The sequence below is a fragment of the Varanus komodoensis genome, unplaced genomic scaffold (genome assembly GCF_004798865.1).
Source record: "Varanus komodoensis strain SLA01 unplaced genomic scaffold, ASM479886v1 scaffold9, whole genome shotgun sequence".
In the NCBI taxonomy this organism is placed as follows: domain Eukaryota; kingdom Metazoa; phylum Chordata; class Lepidosauria; order Squamata; family Varanidae; genus Varanus; species Varanus komodoensis.
Window position 1 is genome coordinate 37,820,654 of NW_025336598.1, and position 22,733 is coordinate 37,843,386.

General features: G+C 44.2%; 1 protein-coding gene across 13 annotated transcripts in view; it reads right to left on the minus strand.

Annotated features, from left to right (window-relative positions):
* The window catches only part of FMNL2 (formin like 2), a 279,853-nt gene that overhangs the window by 237,469 nt on the left and 19,651 nt on the right, over nt 1-22,733 (minus strand). For 6 of the 13 annotated variants that reach the window (XR_006413533.1, XM_044418188.1, XM_044418186.1 and 3 more), the window contains exon 1: nt 9,104-9,564. The exons of 2 other annotated variants lie outside the window; for them this stretch is intronic. Coding sequence is in view for 10 of the 11 variants with exons in the window: in XM_044418188.1 (XP_044274123.1) it covers nt 9,104-9,220 (117 nt within the window). In the remaining variant the exon portion in view is untranslated. Of the gene's footprint in view, nt 1-9,103; nt 9,566-22,733 lie in introns of those variants that run through there. 5 more of the 13 variants (XM_044418187.1, XM_044418174.1, XM_044418177.1 and 2 more) reach the window with 3 other exon arrangements.

The window sequence follows — 22,733 nt, forward strand, 5'->3', positions numbered from 1 at the left end:
GAACCCTCACACAGAACTGTCATTTGTCCAATAAAACTATATGGCTGAAGGGGAAATGGATGTTTCATGTTAGAAACACCACAAGAGTGTGAGCCAATGATCAAATTATGTCAGCAGCACCTCATCAGGCTGCAGCCCTTTCTGCAGCCGGGGTCCTGCCTCCCTTCTTTTGCCACACACCCTCCTCCATAAGCATGAAATCCTATTCGAGGCAGAGAAAAGACCACCCTGCAGGAAGTGCTGCAGCTTCAGCTTTGCCACTGGAGACCCAGCCCAGAGAGTCAGGCATCCTCTGTCTCCCATCTTGTGACCTCAACACACAAACAGGAAAAGAAGACAGGGAAAGAGACCCTCAGTCTGCACAGCCTTGTAAAATCTACTGCTGCTATGTACTCCTGGCTCACATGCAAGAGATTAGCAAAGTGCACATAGGCTGCACCCATATGCAACAATAAATCAAAAATCTTGGCTTAAATATACCAGGATACGCACATGTTGGTGCATGCATCTCCTTTGCTCCCTCACAGGTAAACTAAACCAGGTAGCCACTGTTTAACCTTTCTGTTACATGCAAACTGGGAACCTCATCTAGCATCCTCAAAACAGTTCAGGTCTCCTAATCCAAATTTAAAGCAGTGTTTGAAGTTGATTCCTTCTTAGATTTTTGACTTAGCGCTACACGCAAATGCAGACACATACTCTTGACATCACATCAGCCACACTCTGTCTCCCCACCCCCGCAAAAAAAAAAACAGCCATTCCCAGATCTTATCTTTAATATGGAAAGTCAAGTCCAAAAGAGCCTTTAGTTTGGGGTTGGCAACTTGTGGCCCTCCAATTTGTTAGGCTGCAATTCCCATCAGCCCTAGCTAAAAGTTGCTGCAGTTGGGTCTATAGTTGAGACTGAAGGAGTCTCTCATAATGCGGCTTGGCCTTATTGATGGTGCCCCTTTGGAAAAGAAAGGTCTGTAGAAAATAAAGAGGTCTCTCCACTTACTCCATATGCTTGGTGGTTGTGTTTAACTTGAAGGATCACAAACTACCACAAGCCCGGTACACACGGCAGAGAGAATGGTAATAAGAGGATGAAGAACACTGTTCTTGGGATAAATCCCCCCAGTGTTAATGAGTTTTACCTGGCTAAGACTTGCTCAGAACTGATGCAGATGGCGTTGACGTGGAACGCATGGGTATGAAACAAAGCTGGAGGCATGGATTCAAATGTCTAGCGGCAGATGAGCTTACTTGGTGGAAGTGAATTACCACTGCACATTCTCAAATTCCCCCTCTAGAACTCTCCAGATGTGTTGGATTGCAACTCCTAGTTGAAGAAGGGGGTTTTAGTGTTCTAGGGGTAGGCACTAGAAACTAATTCTGGAGCGAAGTCCTGGTTCAAATGAAGGCCTGTGTGCATGCAACAGGTTCATAATAGCTCCTGAAGATAGCAAATTACAGACTCCTAGACCATGCTGTGAAAATGTTTTTAAAAACCAGGGCTAAAGAAAGAAAATAACCAAAAGATCTACTGAAAGCACAAATGGTACATAACATGTTGTTTAAAAGATTAAATTTGACAATAAAAGGAATTTAACAATTGGAATGAATGTACTTTAAGATAATGCCCAAACATACCAAAAATTTCACCCTGATACAATTCCCTTCCCTTTTCCACAAGACATCAAGGTTTTAGAACAGTTGGCTCATTCTTCTGGATGCTTAGGAATTCTATAACAATAGTAAGAAGAAAGCAGAATTGTGCTGTTGCTACTTTCTACTTTAAACCAACCTTAAATTAGTCTGAAAGAGAAAACCTTTCTGCCCACATCATTAACAGGAAAAGATACAGACAGCACTTCCTGGCAAAGGTTATATGAATGTTCACTCTCGGATAAAAATATGGAAAGTAAAAGGTCAATATGAGTGAGCAGAAGAATCTGAGATAGTACCATAATGATTTTTCAATTTAGAGCCTCCAAAATTTTTTACTAACTATGCTACCAATATGACATTTTGATCAAATGTAGTACAAAAAACCACAAATTAATTAGACTACTGAATAGCTTCATGGTCATTCATTTTTCTAAGCTCACCCACAGAGCTTACATTGTCAAAGAAGAGTTATGACTGGAAAATCAATAATAACACAACCATTTCAGCAAAAACAATGACAATAACAAAACCCATATCCTAAATTCATCTGACATACCAAACAAATAGCCTATATGATAGCACACTTCCTTCCTTCCTTCCTTCCTTCCTTCCTTCCTTCCTTCCTACCTACAATTTATTCCTTTCTCTACTATCCAACATCACAAACTTGCTGGGAGTTCTACAAAGATGAAAGCCCTAATATATAATATAATATCACAATATAAACTCATTAACATATGAAAATATAAACATCCTAGGATAATAAAGTTTATCATACGCTGTCAATGGTCTTGGAACAGTGAAATGTCTTAACTTGGTGCCAAAAGCTTAACAACATTGGTGCCAGGTAATTTCATTGAACAGAACATTCTCCAGCTGAGGGCCACCACACAAGAGGACCCTAGCACTTCATGCCCTCCACAGACCCTCCCTCAGAGGTTCCCTTTATATAATACACCTGAATGACTCCACCACCCAATCTCACTCCAAACTCTACATTCGTGTAATAGTTTTCTTAGGCCAATGATTATACAAACTGTGCAAACATTCAAATTCTCCATATTTCTTCTTCAGGCACAGTGCTTTTCTCAGACCCATGCAAGCTTTTTGACTTGGTAGCTGTATAATACAAATTTTGGAAATTGCTGTTTTCCTAGGATACCACGCACAGGAACTCTGTAGTAATGCTGGCTAGCATCAAGCCCAAGCACAATGAGAACATGGACAAGCAAGAGCACTGACATCATGAAATGGACTACAAAGGGTGATTATAGGACAGTTCAAGGAGCATGCTCATAACACACTGAACTCCAAGGACTGTGAGCACCCCTTGAATAGAGGGAGAAGGCTAAAGTTGCCTCTGCTCTCCTCCCACCATGCAAAATACTCAGGACAACCAAGTTGGGCCATCTAAGCACTTAGAGAGTGAGAAGAGGCAGCTGAAGAGCCACCCAGAGACTGGATGTGCTGGTGGTGCCTGTCTCCTCCCCTGCCTGTCCCCAAAAGCCTGCCCCCGAGGTTGCTCTTGTGTGCTCTCTACAAGCACAGCCCTCACAGTCAGAATTCACAGTCACCACTGAACCTGGGAGCAAATTTCCAAGGTGGACGCTAGACTCTACATAACATTTCTATTAATATCAGGACATTTAACACTTTTACCACCCCTGAGGTGTTAAATACATATGCCCTGATAGAGCACTCTGTTCTGAATATACACAGCAAAACTCCACTCAAGACATTTTCCCAGTGCATTTCCAAACAATGCCATGAACTATTGCCAGCTTTCATGAGCAAAGAATCCATAGCTCTACTGTGGCAGTCCTTAGAAAGGACAGGCACAAGGAAGAAAGGAGAAGAGTTAACTGGTATCAAAGGCCAGTTAATTGGTATCAGCATGTGGCTTCATGTGGAGGGAGAACTAGAGTAATGAAGCTGGGGTAAGTCTTGGGTGCATCCCCTGAATAATAATGTAACCAATTAATTGTCTGCTTTATCAGTGCTTCCCTGAAGAGGCATAGTCATGTGATATTCTGACCAAGTATAAACAGAAGCGATTGCATATTGCATCTTCAGAATGCTGGTCTTAATCTTTAAAGCCCTATACAGTCAAAGATGCAAATAGCTGCTGGTTTGTCTTTTCCTGTGGGAATCCACGCATCTACTCAGGTGATCACCTGAGGCTTTTTTTCAGGTGACCTAGCCATATGAATTGCATCAGGTGGTGACCAAAGAGCCAATCTTTGCAGCAGTGGTTCCTTCCTTCCCTTAGGAATGCCCTCTCCAGAAACGCCCACCTAGAGCAGTCTTTGCCATTATTTAGTCACCAGACAAAAGCATTCCTGTTTCTCAGGCTTTTAAAAGGTACCTATGTTAGTATCTTCCATTTAGAGCAGTTTAATTTCACTGTCTCCTTGAATGGACCATTGCTTATCTCAATTTGCTTGAGGTATATATGCTTCACTGTTATCATTATTGGCATCATGCTAGTACCATTATCATTTAAATTCTACTTTCTTGACCTGGAAATATAAATGTACATTGAAGCTGAATGATATAAATAAAAATTGATTATGGGCACTAATAATAGGAAAAGTCACTGTTGCCCTTGCCAAAATCCCCTGCAAATTGAAAAGGATAGAAATGCTATACCAATACTGTATTCCTAGTTATCTATTGAGTTTACAGTACTATATTGAATTTTTGCACTCTGAAAATGGGAAAGGTATAATCTACTACACATTTAGACCAAAAACAGTCCTACAACTCCCAGATTTCCCCACTATCCTCGGGGCTGTGCTCTCCATGCCTCCAACTGAAGAGGTGTATGAGCATCCTACATGGAGCAGGAGGGAGGCACAGGCAATCCCCACCTCCACATTCCTCCCACTGCACATTATCACTAGACAGGCATGTTCACCCTTTTAGCCAGAGCAGTTCAGAGTGGGAGGGGAAGAGGCTACAGAGGAGACAAGACAGCTCATATCTTGGGCTCCTGAGCTCTCCTCCCTTCGCTTCCCCTCCTTCTGAATGTCCATTTACCAGGTCTCTGGGGTCAAGTTCCAGGCAAGGTGATCATGGACCAAGACCCTGGATTCACCACTCTGAAGTTGAAGCTCTCTTTCCAATCTGGAAATTCAAAGTATCCTGTGTCCCCCACTGCCAGGCCATGTCTAGGGGCCATATGATTGCTCTCTCTGGATTCTGTCTCACATTCATAGGAAGCTCTAGACGTGATCGAGATAGATAAATTAGCTTCTAGGTTTTATTCATCCTGCACTGTGCAAGCCAATGGAAGCTCTGACATTGACTGACTGGACTTCTCCCTTTAAACTTCACTGAATCTACATTCAGCTAAGTCAGGTACAATTCCAGGTTTAAGGGTCTGATCCATTGCTTTTAAACATTGAAACTATTTATTAAAGCATTAAAAAGTGTTTGTTTATTCATTTATTAACTTTTTATGCTGTCCACTACCAAGGTTTTGGGACGGTTTGATAGTAAAGTAGAATAAAACAAATAAAACACAGTATTAAAAAACTAGCATTTCAAGTCAACCTAGATGTTCTAATCCAAAGTAAAACTGCATGAAAAAGTAACAGTAACTCAAATAGGGGTTGGTTTGTTTTCCCAGAGTGCACTTTGTATCTACAGCTCTCTTTTCCTTGGAAGCCACCCCAAGAATTCAGTTTCAAGGTCATGTCATAACAAGAGCTCAAGTACAGGGAAACTAAGGCTGCAAAAGGCCAGTGTGATAGGGACACAATAAAACATTCAGGAGCGAACTCTTTGGTGTGTTAACAAGTCACAATGGCAAACCAGATTTTTTTGAAAAATGTATTGTTATAGGCAAACTGGGCTATTATACATATCACTCTATATACACAGCATACCGTAGAAAGGAGATGGATTTGGGGCATGGCTGTTGTCCCATCCTGTATATTTATTTTCCAAATGATTTTAGTCTCATTGCTTCTCTCCTCTTGGATCTCCTGCTACAAAATTTACCAACAGTGAACACTGATGAAGCCAACTTAAAAATGGAGCGCGCTCGTGTTGCTCAGAGACATCCATGGAACAAGCTGGGAACAGCTACAGAGCCTCATGTTGCAGCGAACTGATTCCAACTGCCAATAAGAAACATTCTTTTGCAAAAAATTAAGAGAATGTGAGTTCCAGGGAAATGTTCAAGGGGCACACTAGTGTCCGCAGGTGCCCCACCATCTACCTCTTGTTTATCCCACACTGATTCAACACACAACCTGTTCAAGGTCCTTGGGGACTAGGGACTTTCTCAAGTAGGAAATGGGTCAGCGCCACCATTTTTACACTTTCTCTACATGCTATATAGTATTGGAGGTCTGCCAATTTCAAACCTGGCCATTTAGAGGCACAAAGTACCTTCTGGGGGAAGGATTATTATTATTATTATTATTATATTATTATTATAACATTTCTATGCCGCCCCTTGCCAAAGCCTCGGGGTGGCTTACAACACAATAAAATACATTGAAATACCTTTTTGGAGACTGCAAAAGGAGGAAGCTGTCATTTTCTGCCTTCCTTGTCTTCTAAAACATCACTCTGTATAATAGTGCAGATGGACACTTTTATAAACCTAGTGAGCATCCCCCAAATTCTGATTCCCCCAACAGGATACGTAGATTAGACGGATCAGGTTCAGGGGCTAGGCAGATTAATCTCCTTCCTTTTCTTTTCTTCCATGTTTCATGAAGGGAAGGCGGGGGTTCCCCCAGCTGACAACCTAACACTCCATGTCACCTGCTGTCATGTATAGACTTTACTAAGAGAATGTCCAAGTTTGTCTTTCTGGCTTCTCAAGACTTTTTCTCTCTGGCTACTCAGGCTTCTAGTCAAGCAGCTTGACATTTTCCCACTGTTATCTTAATTTAGAGTGCCATCTTATGCATATTTAGAGAGAAAAAGCTCTTAGGACTCTCAGCATCCTCCAGTCAGCATGTTGAGAGTTGGAGGACTTTTTCCTGTCTTGATTGCATCAGACTAAACTCTTACAAATTTGTCTGAATGTCTGGAGAGCATGAAGAAACTTTTGGGTGGCCCCATCTCAGTCACCCATGTTCACTATTAGAGAAATGATGCTGCGGGAAGCAGCCATACAAGTAAAAGTCAATGCAAGTATTTGGATCAGCCAGGGGACAAAACACGGCCAAAACAAAAACTATCCTTGTGCAATATTTTATATTTAGAGGAAATACATTAGCACACTGAAGGTGCAGCCCCATGCATGTTTAGACAGAAATGCTCCTGCAACTCCCAGCATGCCCCAGCCAAATGTCTAAGCATGACCTGTATGTCTAAAGATGCACAGAATTATGCCCCAAGGAATAAATATATGAACCTATCTATGCATCAAGGCTCAAGACAGAAATTAGCTTCCAGAATAATGAAAGAAAATGTCAGATTTAAGACAGGGCAAGGTTACTCATCAAGCCATGGCAAAACAGAAATGATCTCACCACTGCTTTCACTTAATGAAATAATTACTTTGTTGCGTGTTTAATTACTGTCTTCTTTGCATACTGTATTACTTAAGATCCCACCTAGCAGGATGAGAGTGTTGCAAGTGCCAACCCTGGAAAAACACAATCTCGTCTGCTTCCTTCAGGGCACATGATAGCTTCTGGCTGGATCATGAACTCACATTTGACCTCAAAAAAGTGCTACTGCTATAAAGGTTGATTTCCATCATAAAGTATGCCAAAGGTAAAGGAACAGGAACAGATACATTGTGACAGAGAAAAGTCCCATTCTGGAAATCTCTCAAAACAACTTACACAAAACTTTTTTCAGACATGTTCTTGGAAATAGTCCTCAGTGTGAATGTTTCCTAAGGCCATTTAGGAGAAACTCCAGCACAACTGCAAAGAGTGCATGCTCCCTTTTTAAAAAATGAAACTCTGCATGTTGCTTTTGTTAGAGGTAACTCCTTCAATGTACCAGCATAATCTGCATCGTTTGCCTATCCCAGTTATATCAGCAGGCAGCACCACCAGAAACTGCCACTAATAAGTTGGTTTCCTTTATTCTGCATGAAATACTGAGACCCAGAAGGAAAAGGGGGGGGCACACTTATTCCATTAAATGCTATTTGTAATGAAATGGCTGCACTGCCAAATCCAATTCATTTAGCTTTAAAACCCCTGTTAAGAATCCAGATCAAATGTGAAAGATGCACCATTTGACTCCTTGGGATGTGGGGAGCCAGAGTGGCTTTGTGGTTAGGATTTGGCTGAGACAGGGAGACCCAGGTTCAAGTCCCCACTAGATGACTTTGGGCCAGTCACTCACGCTCAGCCTAACCTGCCTCACATAAAATGGAGACGAGGAAAGCCATGTCTCGGGATCCCTGCAGGAAAAAGGCAGGCTTTACATATAACTGCCTAAGTCCACAATGTGCTCCTCACACGGATATGAATGTCTGCAACTTGCTATGAGCGCTTATTGAATCGTTTTAAGTCACAAAGACGAGGAACGGCTACAACAAGTTCACTGCCTCCAAATCGCTAACCAAAGTAGCAATTTATCTGGGTGCGTTTACGTGACAGCCAAGCAAACTGAAATCAATGGAGCCTTACTTCCAAGTAAGTGCGTGGTTAGGCTCGGGCTAACAAAGTCCTCCCCGTTTGGCCAAACTATGTATTTTTAAGCTTCCTTCCCCCTTGGTGAGGACTAACCACAAAACGACTGCCCAAACCAAACCAGAAGCTGCAGGCGTTCAACTCTGATTCAAAGGCAGTGATTTCCCGGCTTCTCCGGGCTTTGCAAGCGCTCTTCCTTCACCCCGCAGCCGCAGCTGCAAATGACATGCAGATCTCAGTTTAGAACAGACCAGTGGTGGCAACTGAATGGCCGCCTGCGCGCCAGCAACTTTAACTGCTCAGCCTGCCCACCTCCGGGATCATTCGCAATGGCAGCCCATACAGGGGTCGCCTGTGCCGTGCGGCTAGGAAGCGGGGAGGGCAGGCGAGCCAGCCCCGTCCTCCGAGGCTCCTTTGCACTCCCACCCAAGCCAGCCGCCGCCAGAGAGCCGCTCTCCCCGCCGCACACGGCGCGCCAGCAGCCAACTGCCCCGTTCCCCGCGAACAATGGATCAGCTGCTTTCCAGGCACTCGGGCTGCCTCCGTCCCACTCCGACCCTCCAGCGCCCGCTCTCCCCACCCCTCACGAGCACCACCCGCGCGCTCGGGAGGACAAGCACAGCGCCGCGAGGGAAAGGCTCCCGAGCCCTTTTCTGCCGCCCTCTTGCGCCTCATCTCCAGCAGGGCTGAGCCGGGCAGGAAAGCAGAGAAAGAGAGTAGGGGCCGAGGCGAGCCCGCACCCCTCCTCTCCCTCCCCCCTCCCCACCGGATTGTCTGAGCCGGGCTCGCTCGGGATGGCGAAGGCGGCCACGCACTCCGGAGCGACCCTTACTCACCAACACGACGGCGAATCTCTCTTCCAGCTCCCCTGGCTCGGGCATCGGCAGCTTGAGAGGCATGTTGTGCGCCCTGAAGTCCGTCTGCTGCGAGTCCATGCTCCCCGCATTGCCCATGGTGACGGCCCTTCCTCGGGGAAGGGGGGCCGGCGAGAGCGCCCACCACTCGCGGGCTCAGGCGGCGATTCCGCTCCGCGCAACGCGGGCTCGCTCGCCGCTCCGTTACTCTGCACCCCCCGCCCCGCTCCGCTCGCTCGCTCGCTCGCTCCGGTCCGCTCCGCGGCGAGGCGATCTCTTCTCCGCACCGAGCCCCCCGGCCTCGCGGCCGCCCAGCTCGTCGCCCCCCACACAGACGCACGCCCGCACCCCCAAAACTGAGGCTCAGCGGCGAGGCGGAGCCGCGCAGTTCCAGGTCTCCCTCTAGCACTGGCCGGGCCAATGGTCTCCTTCCGGCTTCATGCTCTCCCGCTGCCTTCCCCGACTCCCTTTCTTCTAGAGGTGCTGATGGGGCCCCGGAATCTCAGCTCCTGCATGTTGCACAGCCGCCGCCACACCAAGCAGTCCGGACCGGGAGACGCATGGCTGGGGCGGAGCGCGCTCCTCCTCCGCCTCCTCCTCCTCCTCGCCTGCCGCCTCCTGACGCTTGGCTGTAGCGAGCGCCGGGCTCGCCGCCTGCACCGCGCTCAGCGCCTAGAAAGCGCAACCAGCAGCGGAAGAATAAGCAGCAGCCAGCCGCGGAACCAGACAGACAAACGCGCACCGCAGCACAAAGCCCCCTTTCCGCAGACACCTCCTACGGACTTTATCCACGCCCACGCCCCGAGGAAACTTGGGAAGTGTAGTCCGCACCGGTGGCCCCCATGCACCAGCGTGCAAAGCCCCTGCACCAGCAGTGCAACGTGAAGGGAGAGAGGGAGGCGGGGAGAGAGAGAGTCGGAAATCCTAGTTCTCCCTGAAGGTGGAAAGGCATGATGTGAAGAAAGGTGTCCTATGGCATCATAGTGGCAAAGAAGCCACGAGATCAGCATCTGCCCCTTTTGAAGAATGTTTGATATTCTGGCATTGGGCTAGTTTTTCAGTGTTTCCCTGCTTTATGTTTACTGCCATGGAGAGGGAGAGGTGCTTTGGGGATTTCCTGACTTAGGTACCAGAATGTCCTTTGCTGGCCTTGGGTTTTGTTTGGGTAAATTGATGCCTTTTGCTGCTCCACCTCACGAAGCAGAGAATTCCTCAGCGATTCAGACATTACATTATAAATGGCATATCCTTATTGCTCAAAGTCTCTTTGCTAAAACAATAACAGCTGCCACACTATCTGGGGTGGGAGGTGCCCAGCCACTTCGTACCTATCCTTCCCAACGCAGGAAAGCACAATGCAAGCAAAGCCACCCCAACTGAGGCTGCACCACCTAAATGTATCACCCGTGCCAACACCCTCTTCTGTGGAGGAAGGCACAGTGCAGGTGTGTCCTGGGATTCATGTGTCATTCCCAGAGGGGCAAGGCGTGGTACATGGGAAGACTCACACAGCCAAGAAAAAGCTCAGAGACTGGCTAAGTCTTCCTGCTTCCTACAGAGTGGTCCATGTGCATCTCCTTCCAAAATAGGGCACACACTGTTGCTATGTCCATTTTTTGATTGGCAGAGCCCAGAAGAAATCCAAGAAAGCTCCACAAGCCTGATGAGTAACCTCCATGGGCCAAACAAGGTCCACAGGTGGGGCATTTCCCATCCCTGCTCTCTCTAGTTTTACTGTGTGCACCACACTGAACTTGCAATAATTGAAGAACTGCTTCCAAATACACACATCTATCAAACTTATTTGTAAAGTGCCATGTGCATAGAGGATACAACATCAGTATCAGCATGGCATAATTTATATCAATATATACCTCAGCTACGGACAGAAGAAAGAGCAGAATGTATTGGAGATTGCAGGGTGATGTGCCATATTGCAGCAAATCCCCAATTGTTGCATAATAGCATTTTTCTGGTTGTTAGAACCCCTGATTTCTAGCAACTCCAAGGCAGGCTGGTATTGGTCTGTCTCCCATCCCAGTGTATGAATGACTGGGTTTGGTAACTAATTGAATGACTGAAACACCACCTGGGATCCAGACACAGCTGTGGATCTTGCAGTTGTAGTTTAAAGAAAAAGTAGATCCCAAAAAGCCTGAAATCTGCCCTCCCATGTTACCCCCTACAGCAGTGCTTCCCAAACTTTTCCAGCCATGGAACTTTTCTGAAGACATTTTTTCCTGTGGAACCCTAACTCTATTCCTGATTTTTACTAAGCATTGTGAACCCACCATGTTCTTCCTTCTTTCATCTGCTCCCTATTGCCTGAGTGCTTTGCATAACATAGTAGGTTTGGAAATAAAGAGAAAACATTTTAAATATAATGAATGAATAAAGCCAGTATATAGTAATATCCCAAATCATTCCCAACACCATGTAATATAGTCCTAGGAACTAAATAACATGATGCATTTCCTTGTTTGCTGCTTGGACACCAACTGACAATTGAATAGTTGGCCTCTGTGGTTTCATTTTAAAATCCATTTTAAATTGATTTTTGAGATTTTTTTGTGGAATCCCTAGGAGATTTTTGAGGAATCCTAGGGTTCCTCAGAACAGTTTGGAGACCACTGCCCTACAGCACTCTGAGGTGGGCAGAAGGGACTTTGAATAATGGTGAACTTGTTCCCCCTTGCTTAGTTTACCCGTTTATCTCTGTGCATTTGCAATGACATATATACATGTTCAAATAAAAGTAGTAGAGGAAATCAATGAATCAGTCTCTCTAATGCCGAACTTGAGTAACAATTTGCTTGGAAGCATAGCAGGACCATACAAAAACAAGATAATAACCACGGCATAGTCAGGGGTCTCCCCAAGTACGCAGAAGTATTTACGTTGCCAATTGAAAAAAGAATGCTGATCAAGTACTAGAAATGGCCTGCCAAAGACCTGTGAACTTCCTGGGCTTACAGAGTGCTGAGATGTCTGTGTTAGGAGAGGGACAGGAGGGAAACTGCAGGAAAGGAAAAAGAGAGATTGGTTGAATTCCCAGCCAACAGGATTGACATCAATACATAGCTGAGCTACTCCCTTCTAAGCCTCGTGTTTGTTGGCCACTTCCTACTCCACGTGGAGGCAAACCTACATTGATCATCAAGTGTGCATGCAGATGAGATCTACAACCAAGAGATCTACAACCAATCCCATTCCTTGATCATGGTATAGAAATGTGTTTGCCTCTATTGCACTTTACACTTTTAGGTATATAAGAACAATACAGTGGTACCTTGGCTCATGAACTTAATCTGTTCCATGACTCTGGTCGCGACCCAAATTGGTCGTGACCCAAGTCAAATTTCCCCATAAGGTTCAAAGTAAATAAGGTTAATCTGTTCTGTAACCATTTTTAAAATCACAAAAATCTGAAACAAAGCAACAAAGAACAGCAAAGTGACAAAGAACAATAAATATCAGGGCCATCTCCCCCTACCAGCATGATTGTGGCCATCTCCCTCCCGCCCCCGCAAGCACAACCGTGATTGCGCCCATGCGGGAAAGATGGGCATGATCGCGACCATCACCTGATGCGGAGTTCGTGACCTGAGGCAAAATTTTTCTGAAATTTCTGTTCACGACCCGATTTGGTCTTGAACTGAGGCGTTTGTGAGCCGAGGTACCACTGTATATTAAATGTTCACTTAAACATGTAAGGTATGAACTAAAGCCATCTTCTGTGGAGAGGACTGAGGTGGGACTTGCTTCCTAGAGTTCATAAAAATGTGCTCAGGCAACTGTTTGTCAAATAACAGAGTCAATGCAAATCCTAGGTATAGCAGGCCTTCATGCTGTGTTGCATGCCACTTCTAACAAAAAAGGATCATAAATGTATTTATATTTTCATTGTTCTCATGTCCCCTAATAGGAAAACACTCTCAGAGCAGACAGAAGGGGATGTTCCTGCTTAGTAAATTACTAAGCAGTGAAAGATGACTCTGTTTCATGTATAACTAGGAAACAGCCCTTCACAAAAAATTTTTTAATGAATAGATAGTTGTGTGTGATTTTTCAACACATTTTCCATTGCGAGTTCCCTCCAGCCTGCCACAATAGCCTGCGAGTCTCCTGCAGCCTCTCCCTAGTCCCCACTCACTTAAAAATACCAGAGTGTAGGACACGGAATAATCAGCTCAAGTTGCAACAACCCAGATTCAGGCTGGACATCAGGAAAAGCTTCCTCGCTATCGTGGAACCAGCTGCCTAGGAGGTGGTGGGCTCTCCCACACTGGAGACATTCAAAAGAAACTGGACAGCCATCTGAGTGGGATGGTGTAAACTGGTGTCCTGCAACAGCAGGGGGTTGGGATCGATGGCCTTCATGGCCCCTTCCAACTCTGCCATTCTATGATTCGATGGAAAGGAAACTGGTAAATACCTACTTTATTTAACAATAACAGCATTTAAAAACAAACATTTGTACTAATTAAACATTAAAATTTTGAATATGAAGTGCTTGAAATAGGATGTTGTAAAATGTTGCTGGATGCTTGGATGCTTGTGAAAACCAAGCTGAAAAACTCAGTGATATATATTTGCTCTTTTTTTTTTTTTTAATGAAAGAATATATAGAGGCCCCCGCAGGCAAAAGTCTGGTCCTGCATTGAAGATAATGTCATCAGCCCACTTCTATTTTCTGCTTAAGTCTCCATGGGGGCAGCATTAAAATGTTTTAAATAAATAAATAAATAAAAATTCTGGCTTGGCCTCCCTTATCAGGGAGCACTGATGAGGGACATTCTCCTCGTAAGGCCTGGTTTTCACAGGTCCATAGACTTTTGGGTTAAATGGTGCCATTATCAAATTGAGATCATTCGTCACATGTCTTTAACTGACCTATGACAGTTTGTTTCTCTATGACCTTCCTTGAGTTTGACTTAAATGAAATATAGATTTACCTTTCCTTTCAGGACAGTATAAAATGGACATGATGGCTCCAGCCAACGTGCTGCTTGGCACCATATGAAAATCCTGTTTGGAGACATGTTGTTCTTGTAAACTGCCCAGAAAGTGTTGGCTATTGGGTAGTATAGAAAATAAATAAATATATTCCCATTCATGCTTTAACTTAGGCCTCTCTAGTAGTAATTAAAGTCTTATATCAAACATATGCCCAACCCACTTCCAGCAATGCAAACAAAACCTTTGAGTTATGTTTCCATTCATAACTGGGAAACCAGAAAAATAAATGTTTATTAAGCTGAGGTAGGCAATTACTTGGCCTCAGAAAGGACCAAAACTTATCTGTATCTAGATGATCCCATGGAAAACAAGGCAAAGAAGAAACAATGCATTATTTATCTAAAATGGAGTACGACTGCCTGGCGACAGTGACACATGCGCTGGTGACTTCCCGTCTTGACTTCTGTAACGTGCTCTACGTGGGGCTACCCTTGAAGATGGTCTGGATACTTCAATTGGTTCAAAATAGAGCTGCCAGGCTGCTGACGGAGACTGGGCGTTATGTTCACATGACTCTAGTTCTCCATCAGCTTCACTGGCTTCCCATTGAAGTCCGGGCCCAATTCAAGGCATTGGTGATGACCTATAAAGCCCTAAACGGTCCTGGTTACCTGAAGGAGCGCTTACATCCGTATATGCCCAGCTGCCCCCTGAGATCGGCGGGAGAGGCCTTTCTCCGGGAACGCTCCATGAAAGAAATTAGGAGGGTGGGTACTCAGAGGAGGGCTTTCTCTGTGGTGGCGCCTAAGTTATGGAATGCGCTCACCAGAGAGGTCCGCCTGGCGCCGTCGTTATTTGTTTTTCGGTGCCAAGCAAAGACCTTTTTATTTAAGCAGCATTTTAAATGTTAATATTATTGAATTTTATCTGGCCAGGGCGGCTTATTTTATATTGTATGTTTGTATTTTATTCTAATGTTTATATTTTTAATTATAATTATTTAATTTATTGTTGTAAGCCGCCCCGAGGCTTCGGCGAATGGGGCGGCATAAAAATGTTTTAATAAATAAATAAAAAATAAATAAATGTTATGCTTGTTCTTGCTAGGGGTAGATTTAGAGTAGCAGTCATATAAACATATGAAAACTACAAGTTATTACTGCATTCATTAATGGCAGACAAGGTAACAGTGTTTATCTCTTGCCCTACACTGGATTATATACTGATGGTGAGCGATTGCTTATTCTAATGGGAATAAGCAATCGCTGCGGGACCATGCCTTTTTCTACCTTGTCTGTTCTTCCATTGAACTCAGTGTTGTCAGATGCATCACATAGGAAGACACGAGGTCTGGTCTATAGTTTTGAGCAGATGCTTTGTGGCTAATGTTGCCTGATATACTATGGAGCTAGCTATGACAGTAAAGTAGACAAAACAATAGCAATTTACTTTATGTGGTCTAAATGTACACCCAGAATATACATGCAGCTTCCTGTTGTCAGGCTGATATGCATCCTGTTAAAAGAGTTACAGAGGCATCTTTAATAACCATAGGTAGAAATTTCACTGATTTTAGTACGATTTGCTTACACATAAATATGCTTACAATTGCAGTCATACATATTGGTTGTGTTCAGTAGATGGTATTCCCTGATAAGTGTGCAAAAGCTTTTAGCCTTAGAGGATTTTACTTAGAGGATGTTTGCATTGATCTGGAGCAAACAATGGATAAATAAGCAATCCATATACTGGAGGAAGGAAATGAATGTGGCATAGATGCATCTTCTTCAGAACTCTTCCTGTAGAAAACATTCTGCAATGTCAGCATCATAGAAAAGCCATGCTGGATCAGCCCAATGGTCCATCCAGCTCAGCACTCCATTCACATGGCGGCAAGCCAGCTGCCCACAGGATTCCTCAAGCTGGAAGTGTACAAGCATTACTGCTGCCCATGTTCCCCAGCAACTGGTGTATGTAGGGGTACCACCTCTGATAACAGAGGTAGCACACAGCCGACAAGACTAGCAGCTACCAGTAACGTTTTCCTCCATGAATTTGTCCAGTGCCCTTTAAAGGTCATCCAAACTGGTAGCCATCACAACTTTCTTTGGTAGTGAATTCCATACTTTAATGATGTGCTGTGTGAACAGGTACTTCATTTTATCTGTCCTGAATCTCCCACCAGTCAGCTTCATGGGATGATGCTGTGGTTCTAGCATTATGGGACAGGGAGAAAAATGTTGTCCTCTCTATTTTGTCCACACTATGTGTAATTTTGGACTCATCTACGATGCCTCTCCACGTCTTTTCTAAGCTGGACAATATAGTTTAGCTTAGTTTTACAAGGTGAAAAATTGTTGCTTGTGTTCAAGGTCCAAATCAGCCATAGTTTTATTCCTAAATGACACCTTCCTTCAAATGTTGAAGCCTGCAGCGTTTTGACTAGAGTGTATTAGGTGTGGTTGTGATGTCTCTACACAGTGACATTAAGACCCAATTAATTACACTCTACCTACGTCTCAGTAATGGTACTAAAAAGTGCCAATCAATAAATCACTTCCTTGGATTCTTGTCCATTCTGTACTCCTCAGGCCATTGCTGTTATAAAACATGGTCAAAACTTCCATCTTTATATTCTGTATTTGTGAACATTCGTTTACACCATTCATGCCCAGGAGTTTGATTTCATCTAAATAAAATGAGACTCAGGGTGGTGTAGTGGTTAAGAGCATGGAGCTGAGACTCAGACGATCCAGGTTCGAGTCCCCGCTCGGCCATGGAGCCAACTGGGTGACTTTGGGCCAGTCACAGACTCTCAGCCCAACCTACCTCACAGGGTTGTTGTTGCGGGGATAAGATGGAGGAGGATGAAAGCTGCCTTGAGCCCTTTGTAGGAAAAAGGCAGACTATAAATTGAAAAATAAATGAATAAATAATTAACCAACAGCAACTAAATATACTTGAGTACGCATTACAAATTTCCATATAGAAAAGTGTTCTAGGAAAGATACTTGACAGTTCTTTCTTTTGGAAGTTACCGAAGTCCAGAAGCACTTCTGGGTACTTCATGGGAACCCATTTAAATCGGTTGGTGAGAAAGATGTGTCTGCATCATCCTCCCCGAACCCAGTGTCCTCCAGATGTTTTGGACTGCAGTTGTCACTGGTTTCAGCCAATGCTTGTGGACATCGATGTATTGCTAAATTACATTCTGACAACCTGAAAGTTAGCCTCTGGCCAAATGGATCCATGGTGGGTAAGAGATTCATACTGCAAGGTTGGAAAAGCAAATCATCTGCCTCTATCACACCATGGACTGAAGACCTCACAAAACTGGCATCCTGTGAGAGAATAAACTACCGAGAGCAACTTCATCTCAACACTTATTCTGACATTCAGTCAACCTAACTCAGCCTATAGTAATGATATGGGACAGGACGTTTGACTATATATAGTGTATATATGTATCTGTGTGTATACATATGTATTAGTAGTAATACTGTCAAGGTCGGTTTAATGCATCTCTGAGCATTACTGTATGGCTTTATGTCCTTTTTTGTTCTTCTCTTTTTCTGTAAATGACTTTGTGTTTCTGTTCTTGCTTTGTATTTGTAGCAGCTTTGTGCTGTTTGATTTTGTTGAAAGATTTTAAAAAACAAACCAGTCAATGAACACAATTGCAGTCCAAAATATTTCTCGGTCACCAGGTTGGGGAAGACTGCGGTACATCCTGAACCAGTCACCAGACAAAGTAGAAAAGGCCACAAGGGCTACATAGGCACAGAAAATAAAAGGGGCTACACTTCTGTTCCTATGGTATGTAGTCAAGTGAGAAAATCTTCACGAAGTATCAGTCGAGAAGTATCATCCATGCAATTTGAGCTTCATTTTAGCCTGCCACACTTACCATTAGTGTGAAGAAACAGAACTGTACTACTTTTGTATTCAATTTGGTTTTAGGATATTACGGGATTAAATCTTTTTGTGTGTCTGTCTAGTCAGTTTTGACCAAAAGGCCAATAGGTTAAAGTGCAATCCTAAAGCAAATTTAGACAGGAAAGAACAACTCTCAGGATGCTGGGTGGTTGGCTGTCTAAACTGGCACAGGATTGTGCCCCTAGAGAGCAATAGTTTAGTGAAAATACAGTGATCAAGAAGTTAAGCTTTGGAAATGGATATTATAATCAGCAGATAATCAGAGGAAGAGAGAGAGAAATTGTAACTCATGAAACAAACATAATTGGCTGAAAGGAGCAAGAAAGTCTTCCAGTTTGCTTAGAGTTTGGAAGAGAGAGAAAGCTTGGGTTACAGTTAACCTGGCTAATGCTAATGGGTGGGATAATAAATAATTAAATAAATAAATTTAGAAGATAAAACCAAGAGGCAGAGGGACAAAGTGAGGAAGAAAGCAAAAGAAGGAAGGAAAGAAGGGTGGACTTGCACTGAGAAGAAAGAGTTGGAACTGGAGCTGCTCAAACTGGAAAACTGGAGAACTAACCAATGACAATCAGATATTACTTGAACTTGATATGGATCAAATCTAGTTAGGCTTGTTGGGTTCATTTAATCCTGGCTAGTTTGATACCCTGTTTCCCAGTGGGATTTTGTATTTTGTACCCATTTTAAAATACTCTGAATAACATAAAGCTGTTATTCTGGTTTTAAACTTTGTTATTTTAAAACTGAACACCCACTCCATGTTCAACAGCTGACCCATACACTATTTAAGGCAGATAACAAGACCTACAGACTTTTGCTCTTGTTTTGGTAGAAAGGGCCAGAGAATTAAAGATTTCCACCTAGTGGCAGGAGAAGAGACTACAGGAAGAGAAGAGCAAAGAAGAGCGTGGGTGCATTATTTTTCCTGGTTTCCCTTCGACTTCCTAAACAGGGTGTTGTCAGTCTGTGGGAATTCTAAGTTTTGTCCTCTAAAGTTAGTAGCTTCAATTTCCTTGCTTCAAATATCCTTACCAAAAGCAAGCAAACAAACAAACAAACACCCCCCCCCCCAAGCTGGTTCAAAAGTTTTGAAGCTCAGTTACGGATGCTGTTATATTTAAATAGGTTTCTGGTTTAGTTTGGGTTCAAACAAACCTTAAGGTTTCTAATTAGGAGGTGAAAGGAAAGTGAACATTCACTGAACCCTTGCGCAGAATTCCTTTCGGCTCTGCTCCGTATGCATCATTCCACTGATGATATTCTACAACTTGCTCAGCCAATGCAAGCCAATGAATCATGCTGAGGATTTCATTCTGCCTTTGTTACACGTAGGCGAGTGGTTTATCGGTGTATTAGTAATGTCAGTTTCCATGCCTGTGCACACATGCTTCTTGTGCAAGAGCTGACGCTGCCTGATGTCCTGAGATAGGGGCTGGTGCATTGATGGGCAGAGAACAATAGATGCATCTAAGCGAGTGCCTTGGTGCACTGAGCCTGGCATTATGCAACTTCCCTTTCGAATTAGGAATCTGCAAACAGGCTTTAACTCTAATTTTAACCTTTACCAGTGTTCCATCCAATACTTTCTTTCAGTTTCAAAGGGGTACAGAAAGTATTGTATGGCGGCAATCCTATATACATTTATCTGGATTTAGGAACTGCTGAACTCACTGCTGCTTACTTCTAAGTAGTTGTTTCCAGATTGCAGTGTAAATGAGTTATCATCAATCAGCACTATTTTGCTACAAACAAATCAGAAGCTCATCAAAATAAATAACATTCTAAGAAATCTGGAGGGCTAGTTTAGCACAGCAGCTGAGCAGAGAATCAGTGGGTCCCCAGTTAAATTTGTTACTAACTTATTAGGTCACCTTGCCTATGCAACGTGGTGATAAAAATAGCAACCTACTTTACAGGGCTTTAGCAAGGTCTACCAGTGTACTGGGTTGAATATCGTATCATCTGCCACAACCCAGGCCAATATGATATTTCACAATCACAAAAACAAGCCTAGGAATATGTAAAGAACCAATAGCTTAAGCCCATAATCTTATCCATAAGATACACATTAAGTCACAAACATCCAAAGTGCATATATAGGTCACATATTATAGAAAAATTAAGCCTCTGTAACACAGGTTAAAAAAAATTAAGCCTGTCTTTAGAAGACCCACTGATGACAATAGAGTCATTTAATTTTTTAAGTATTTCTATTTTTGTGTTGATCTAGCTCAAGTAAAAGGTTAAAAATAAATCAACAGCTAATAATGGTGTTGGCTGGGTCTACATCTTTATTTATTTATTAATTAAAACATTTCTATGCCGCCCCTTGCCGAAGCCTCGGGGCGGCTCACAACATCGGATAAAATATACAATAAATTAAAACAATAACAATTAAAGTATATACAGTAGAATAAAATAAGCCGCCCTGGCCAAATAAAATTCAATAATATTAACATTTAAAATGCTGCTTAAATAAAAAGGTCTTCGCCTGGCACCGAAAAACAAATAACGACGGCGCCAGGCGGACCTCTCTGGGGAGCGCATTCCATAACTTAGGCACCACCGCTGAGAAAGCCCTCCTCCGAGTAACCACCCTCCTAATTTCCCTCACTGAGGGCTCCCGGAGGAGGGCCTCTCCCACTGATCTCAAGGGGCGGCTGGGCATATATGGACGTAAGCGCTCCTTCAGGTAACCAGGACCCAAGCCATTTAGGGCTTTATAGGTCATCACCAACACCTTGAATTGGGCCCAGACTTCAATGGGAAGCCAATGAAGCTGACGGAGAACTGGAGTCATGTGAACATAACGTCCAGTCCCCATCAGCAGCCTGGCAGCTCTATTTTGAACCAATTGAAGTATCCGGACCATCTTCAAGGGTAGCCCCACGTAGAGCACATTACAGAAGTCAAGACGGGAAGTCACCAGTGCATGAGTCCGGTGGGAGAGGGCACTTAGGAGCGATCGTGTCTACAGCCCTGGTCATCTCCCCGTTCCACAGTTCGACCAGAGCCGGAAACTCCCCCAGAGCCTTCAGGAATCCTTCCGGATCCATCCGGCTCCGGGGGCGGACCCACACAATCGGGTCCTCACCCTTACAGAGGGAGAGGTCACTCTTGAGCACAAACCTCACCAGGAAGTGATCTGACCATGACAGAGGAGTCAAGCATAAATTCGTCACCCTCAGACCACCCTCTTCCTTATCTTAAAATTACTAGGAGGGAGGATCTGCTCTATCATCTTTCTCCAGTGCAATTTCACCCCTGCTTGGCACAATGAACAACATGCAGTAGAATCATGTACATATGTACCCAGAAGTAAGTTCCATTGTCTTCAGGAGGAGGGGTTATTCATAGAGAAGTGTGCATAGGACTGGCACCTCAAGCTTCAATATACCATCGGATTACCAAGGAGTAAACCCCATTCTGTTCAATGTGACTTACTTCTGAGCAGGCACATAGCAGATCATGCTGTTAGAGTTTAAAGGTGGTATAAGGTTCTGTCTGCTACTCGGACCATTATGTTGAAAAAATGTCGCAATTTCTGTATTTCACAAGTTTTAAGTTACTCAACTAAGAAAGAAAATGTGTTATAGTATTTAGAGTAGTGGTTAAGGCACAGGTTTGTTTCCCCACTCAGCCATGAAGGTCATTTGGAGTCCTTGGGCTTGTCTCTGTTAGCCTAGCCTAAGGGATACTCCCAGGCCTGTTGTGAATATAAAATAGGACCATGTATCATAGATGTAACAGATTCCACTGTTTGAGGGCAAGATGTAACAAACTACTTGTTTTCCTTCAATAACTCAGAATACATACTGTATTTTTCGCTCTATAAGACACACCTGACCATAAGACGCACCTAGTTTTTAGAGGAGGGATCCATGGAAAGCTTCCTGATAATCACAGGCACATTCCCCATCACTTTCCCGTGGGCTTCATTAAAAGACGGGTTGCCATTTGAAAACACACACCGACCTGTGATTAACAGCTCTCACCTGCCCCGGAGGAGGGGGGCGGAGCAGGGCGCGCCGAGCGCGTGCCAGCCAGGTGTGGTGCAGCTGGGCCGGCAGCGTGCCGGCGGTGGTCTTCTGGGCAGCGTGGCAGCAGGTCTTCCTGGGTGGTGGGGGTGAGCAGTCCATCTCTCCATGCGGCCGGCAGGTTAAAGCCCGTGGCTTCTCCTCCTCCGCGGCAGGTCTTCCTGGGTGGTGGGGGTGAGCAGTCCATCTCTCCATGCGGCTGACGGGTTAAAGCCTCCGCACCACTCCCCCTGAGCGGCACAGCTCTCACCTGCACCGGGGGGGGGGGGCGGAGCAGGGTGCGCAGAGCACGTGCCGGCCAGGTGGTGCCACATGGTGCAGGTGGGCCGGCAGCGTCCCGGGAGTCGGGCACACATACATTTGCTCTATAAGATGCACAGAGATTTCCCCTTACTTTTGAGGGGGGGAAAAGTGCGTCTTATAGAGCGAAAAATACGGTAATTTATATGTTTGTATATATGTGTGTGTCATAGCAGAAAAGCATACATCTATTTCAAGAAGAAGTCACATCAATGAAAGCAAGAACTGGCTATTTGACAAAAGAAAGCCACAAGAGGCATGATGTGTTATGGGATAAACTGCTTGATGCTTGGAAGAAATTGTTTAATTGGCTTCAAACATTTTCTTGATCCAAATGCATGGAGGGCTGCAATAGTCTCCATAGCACAGACAGACAG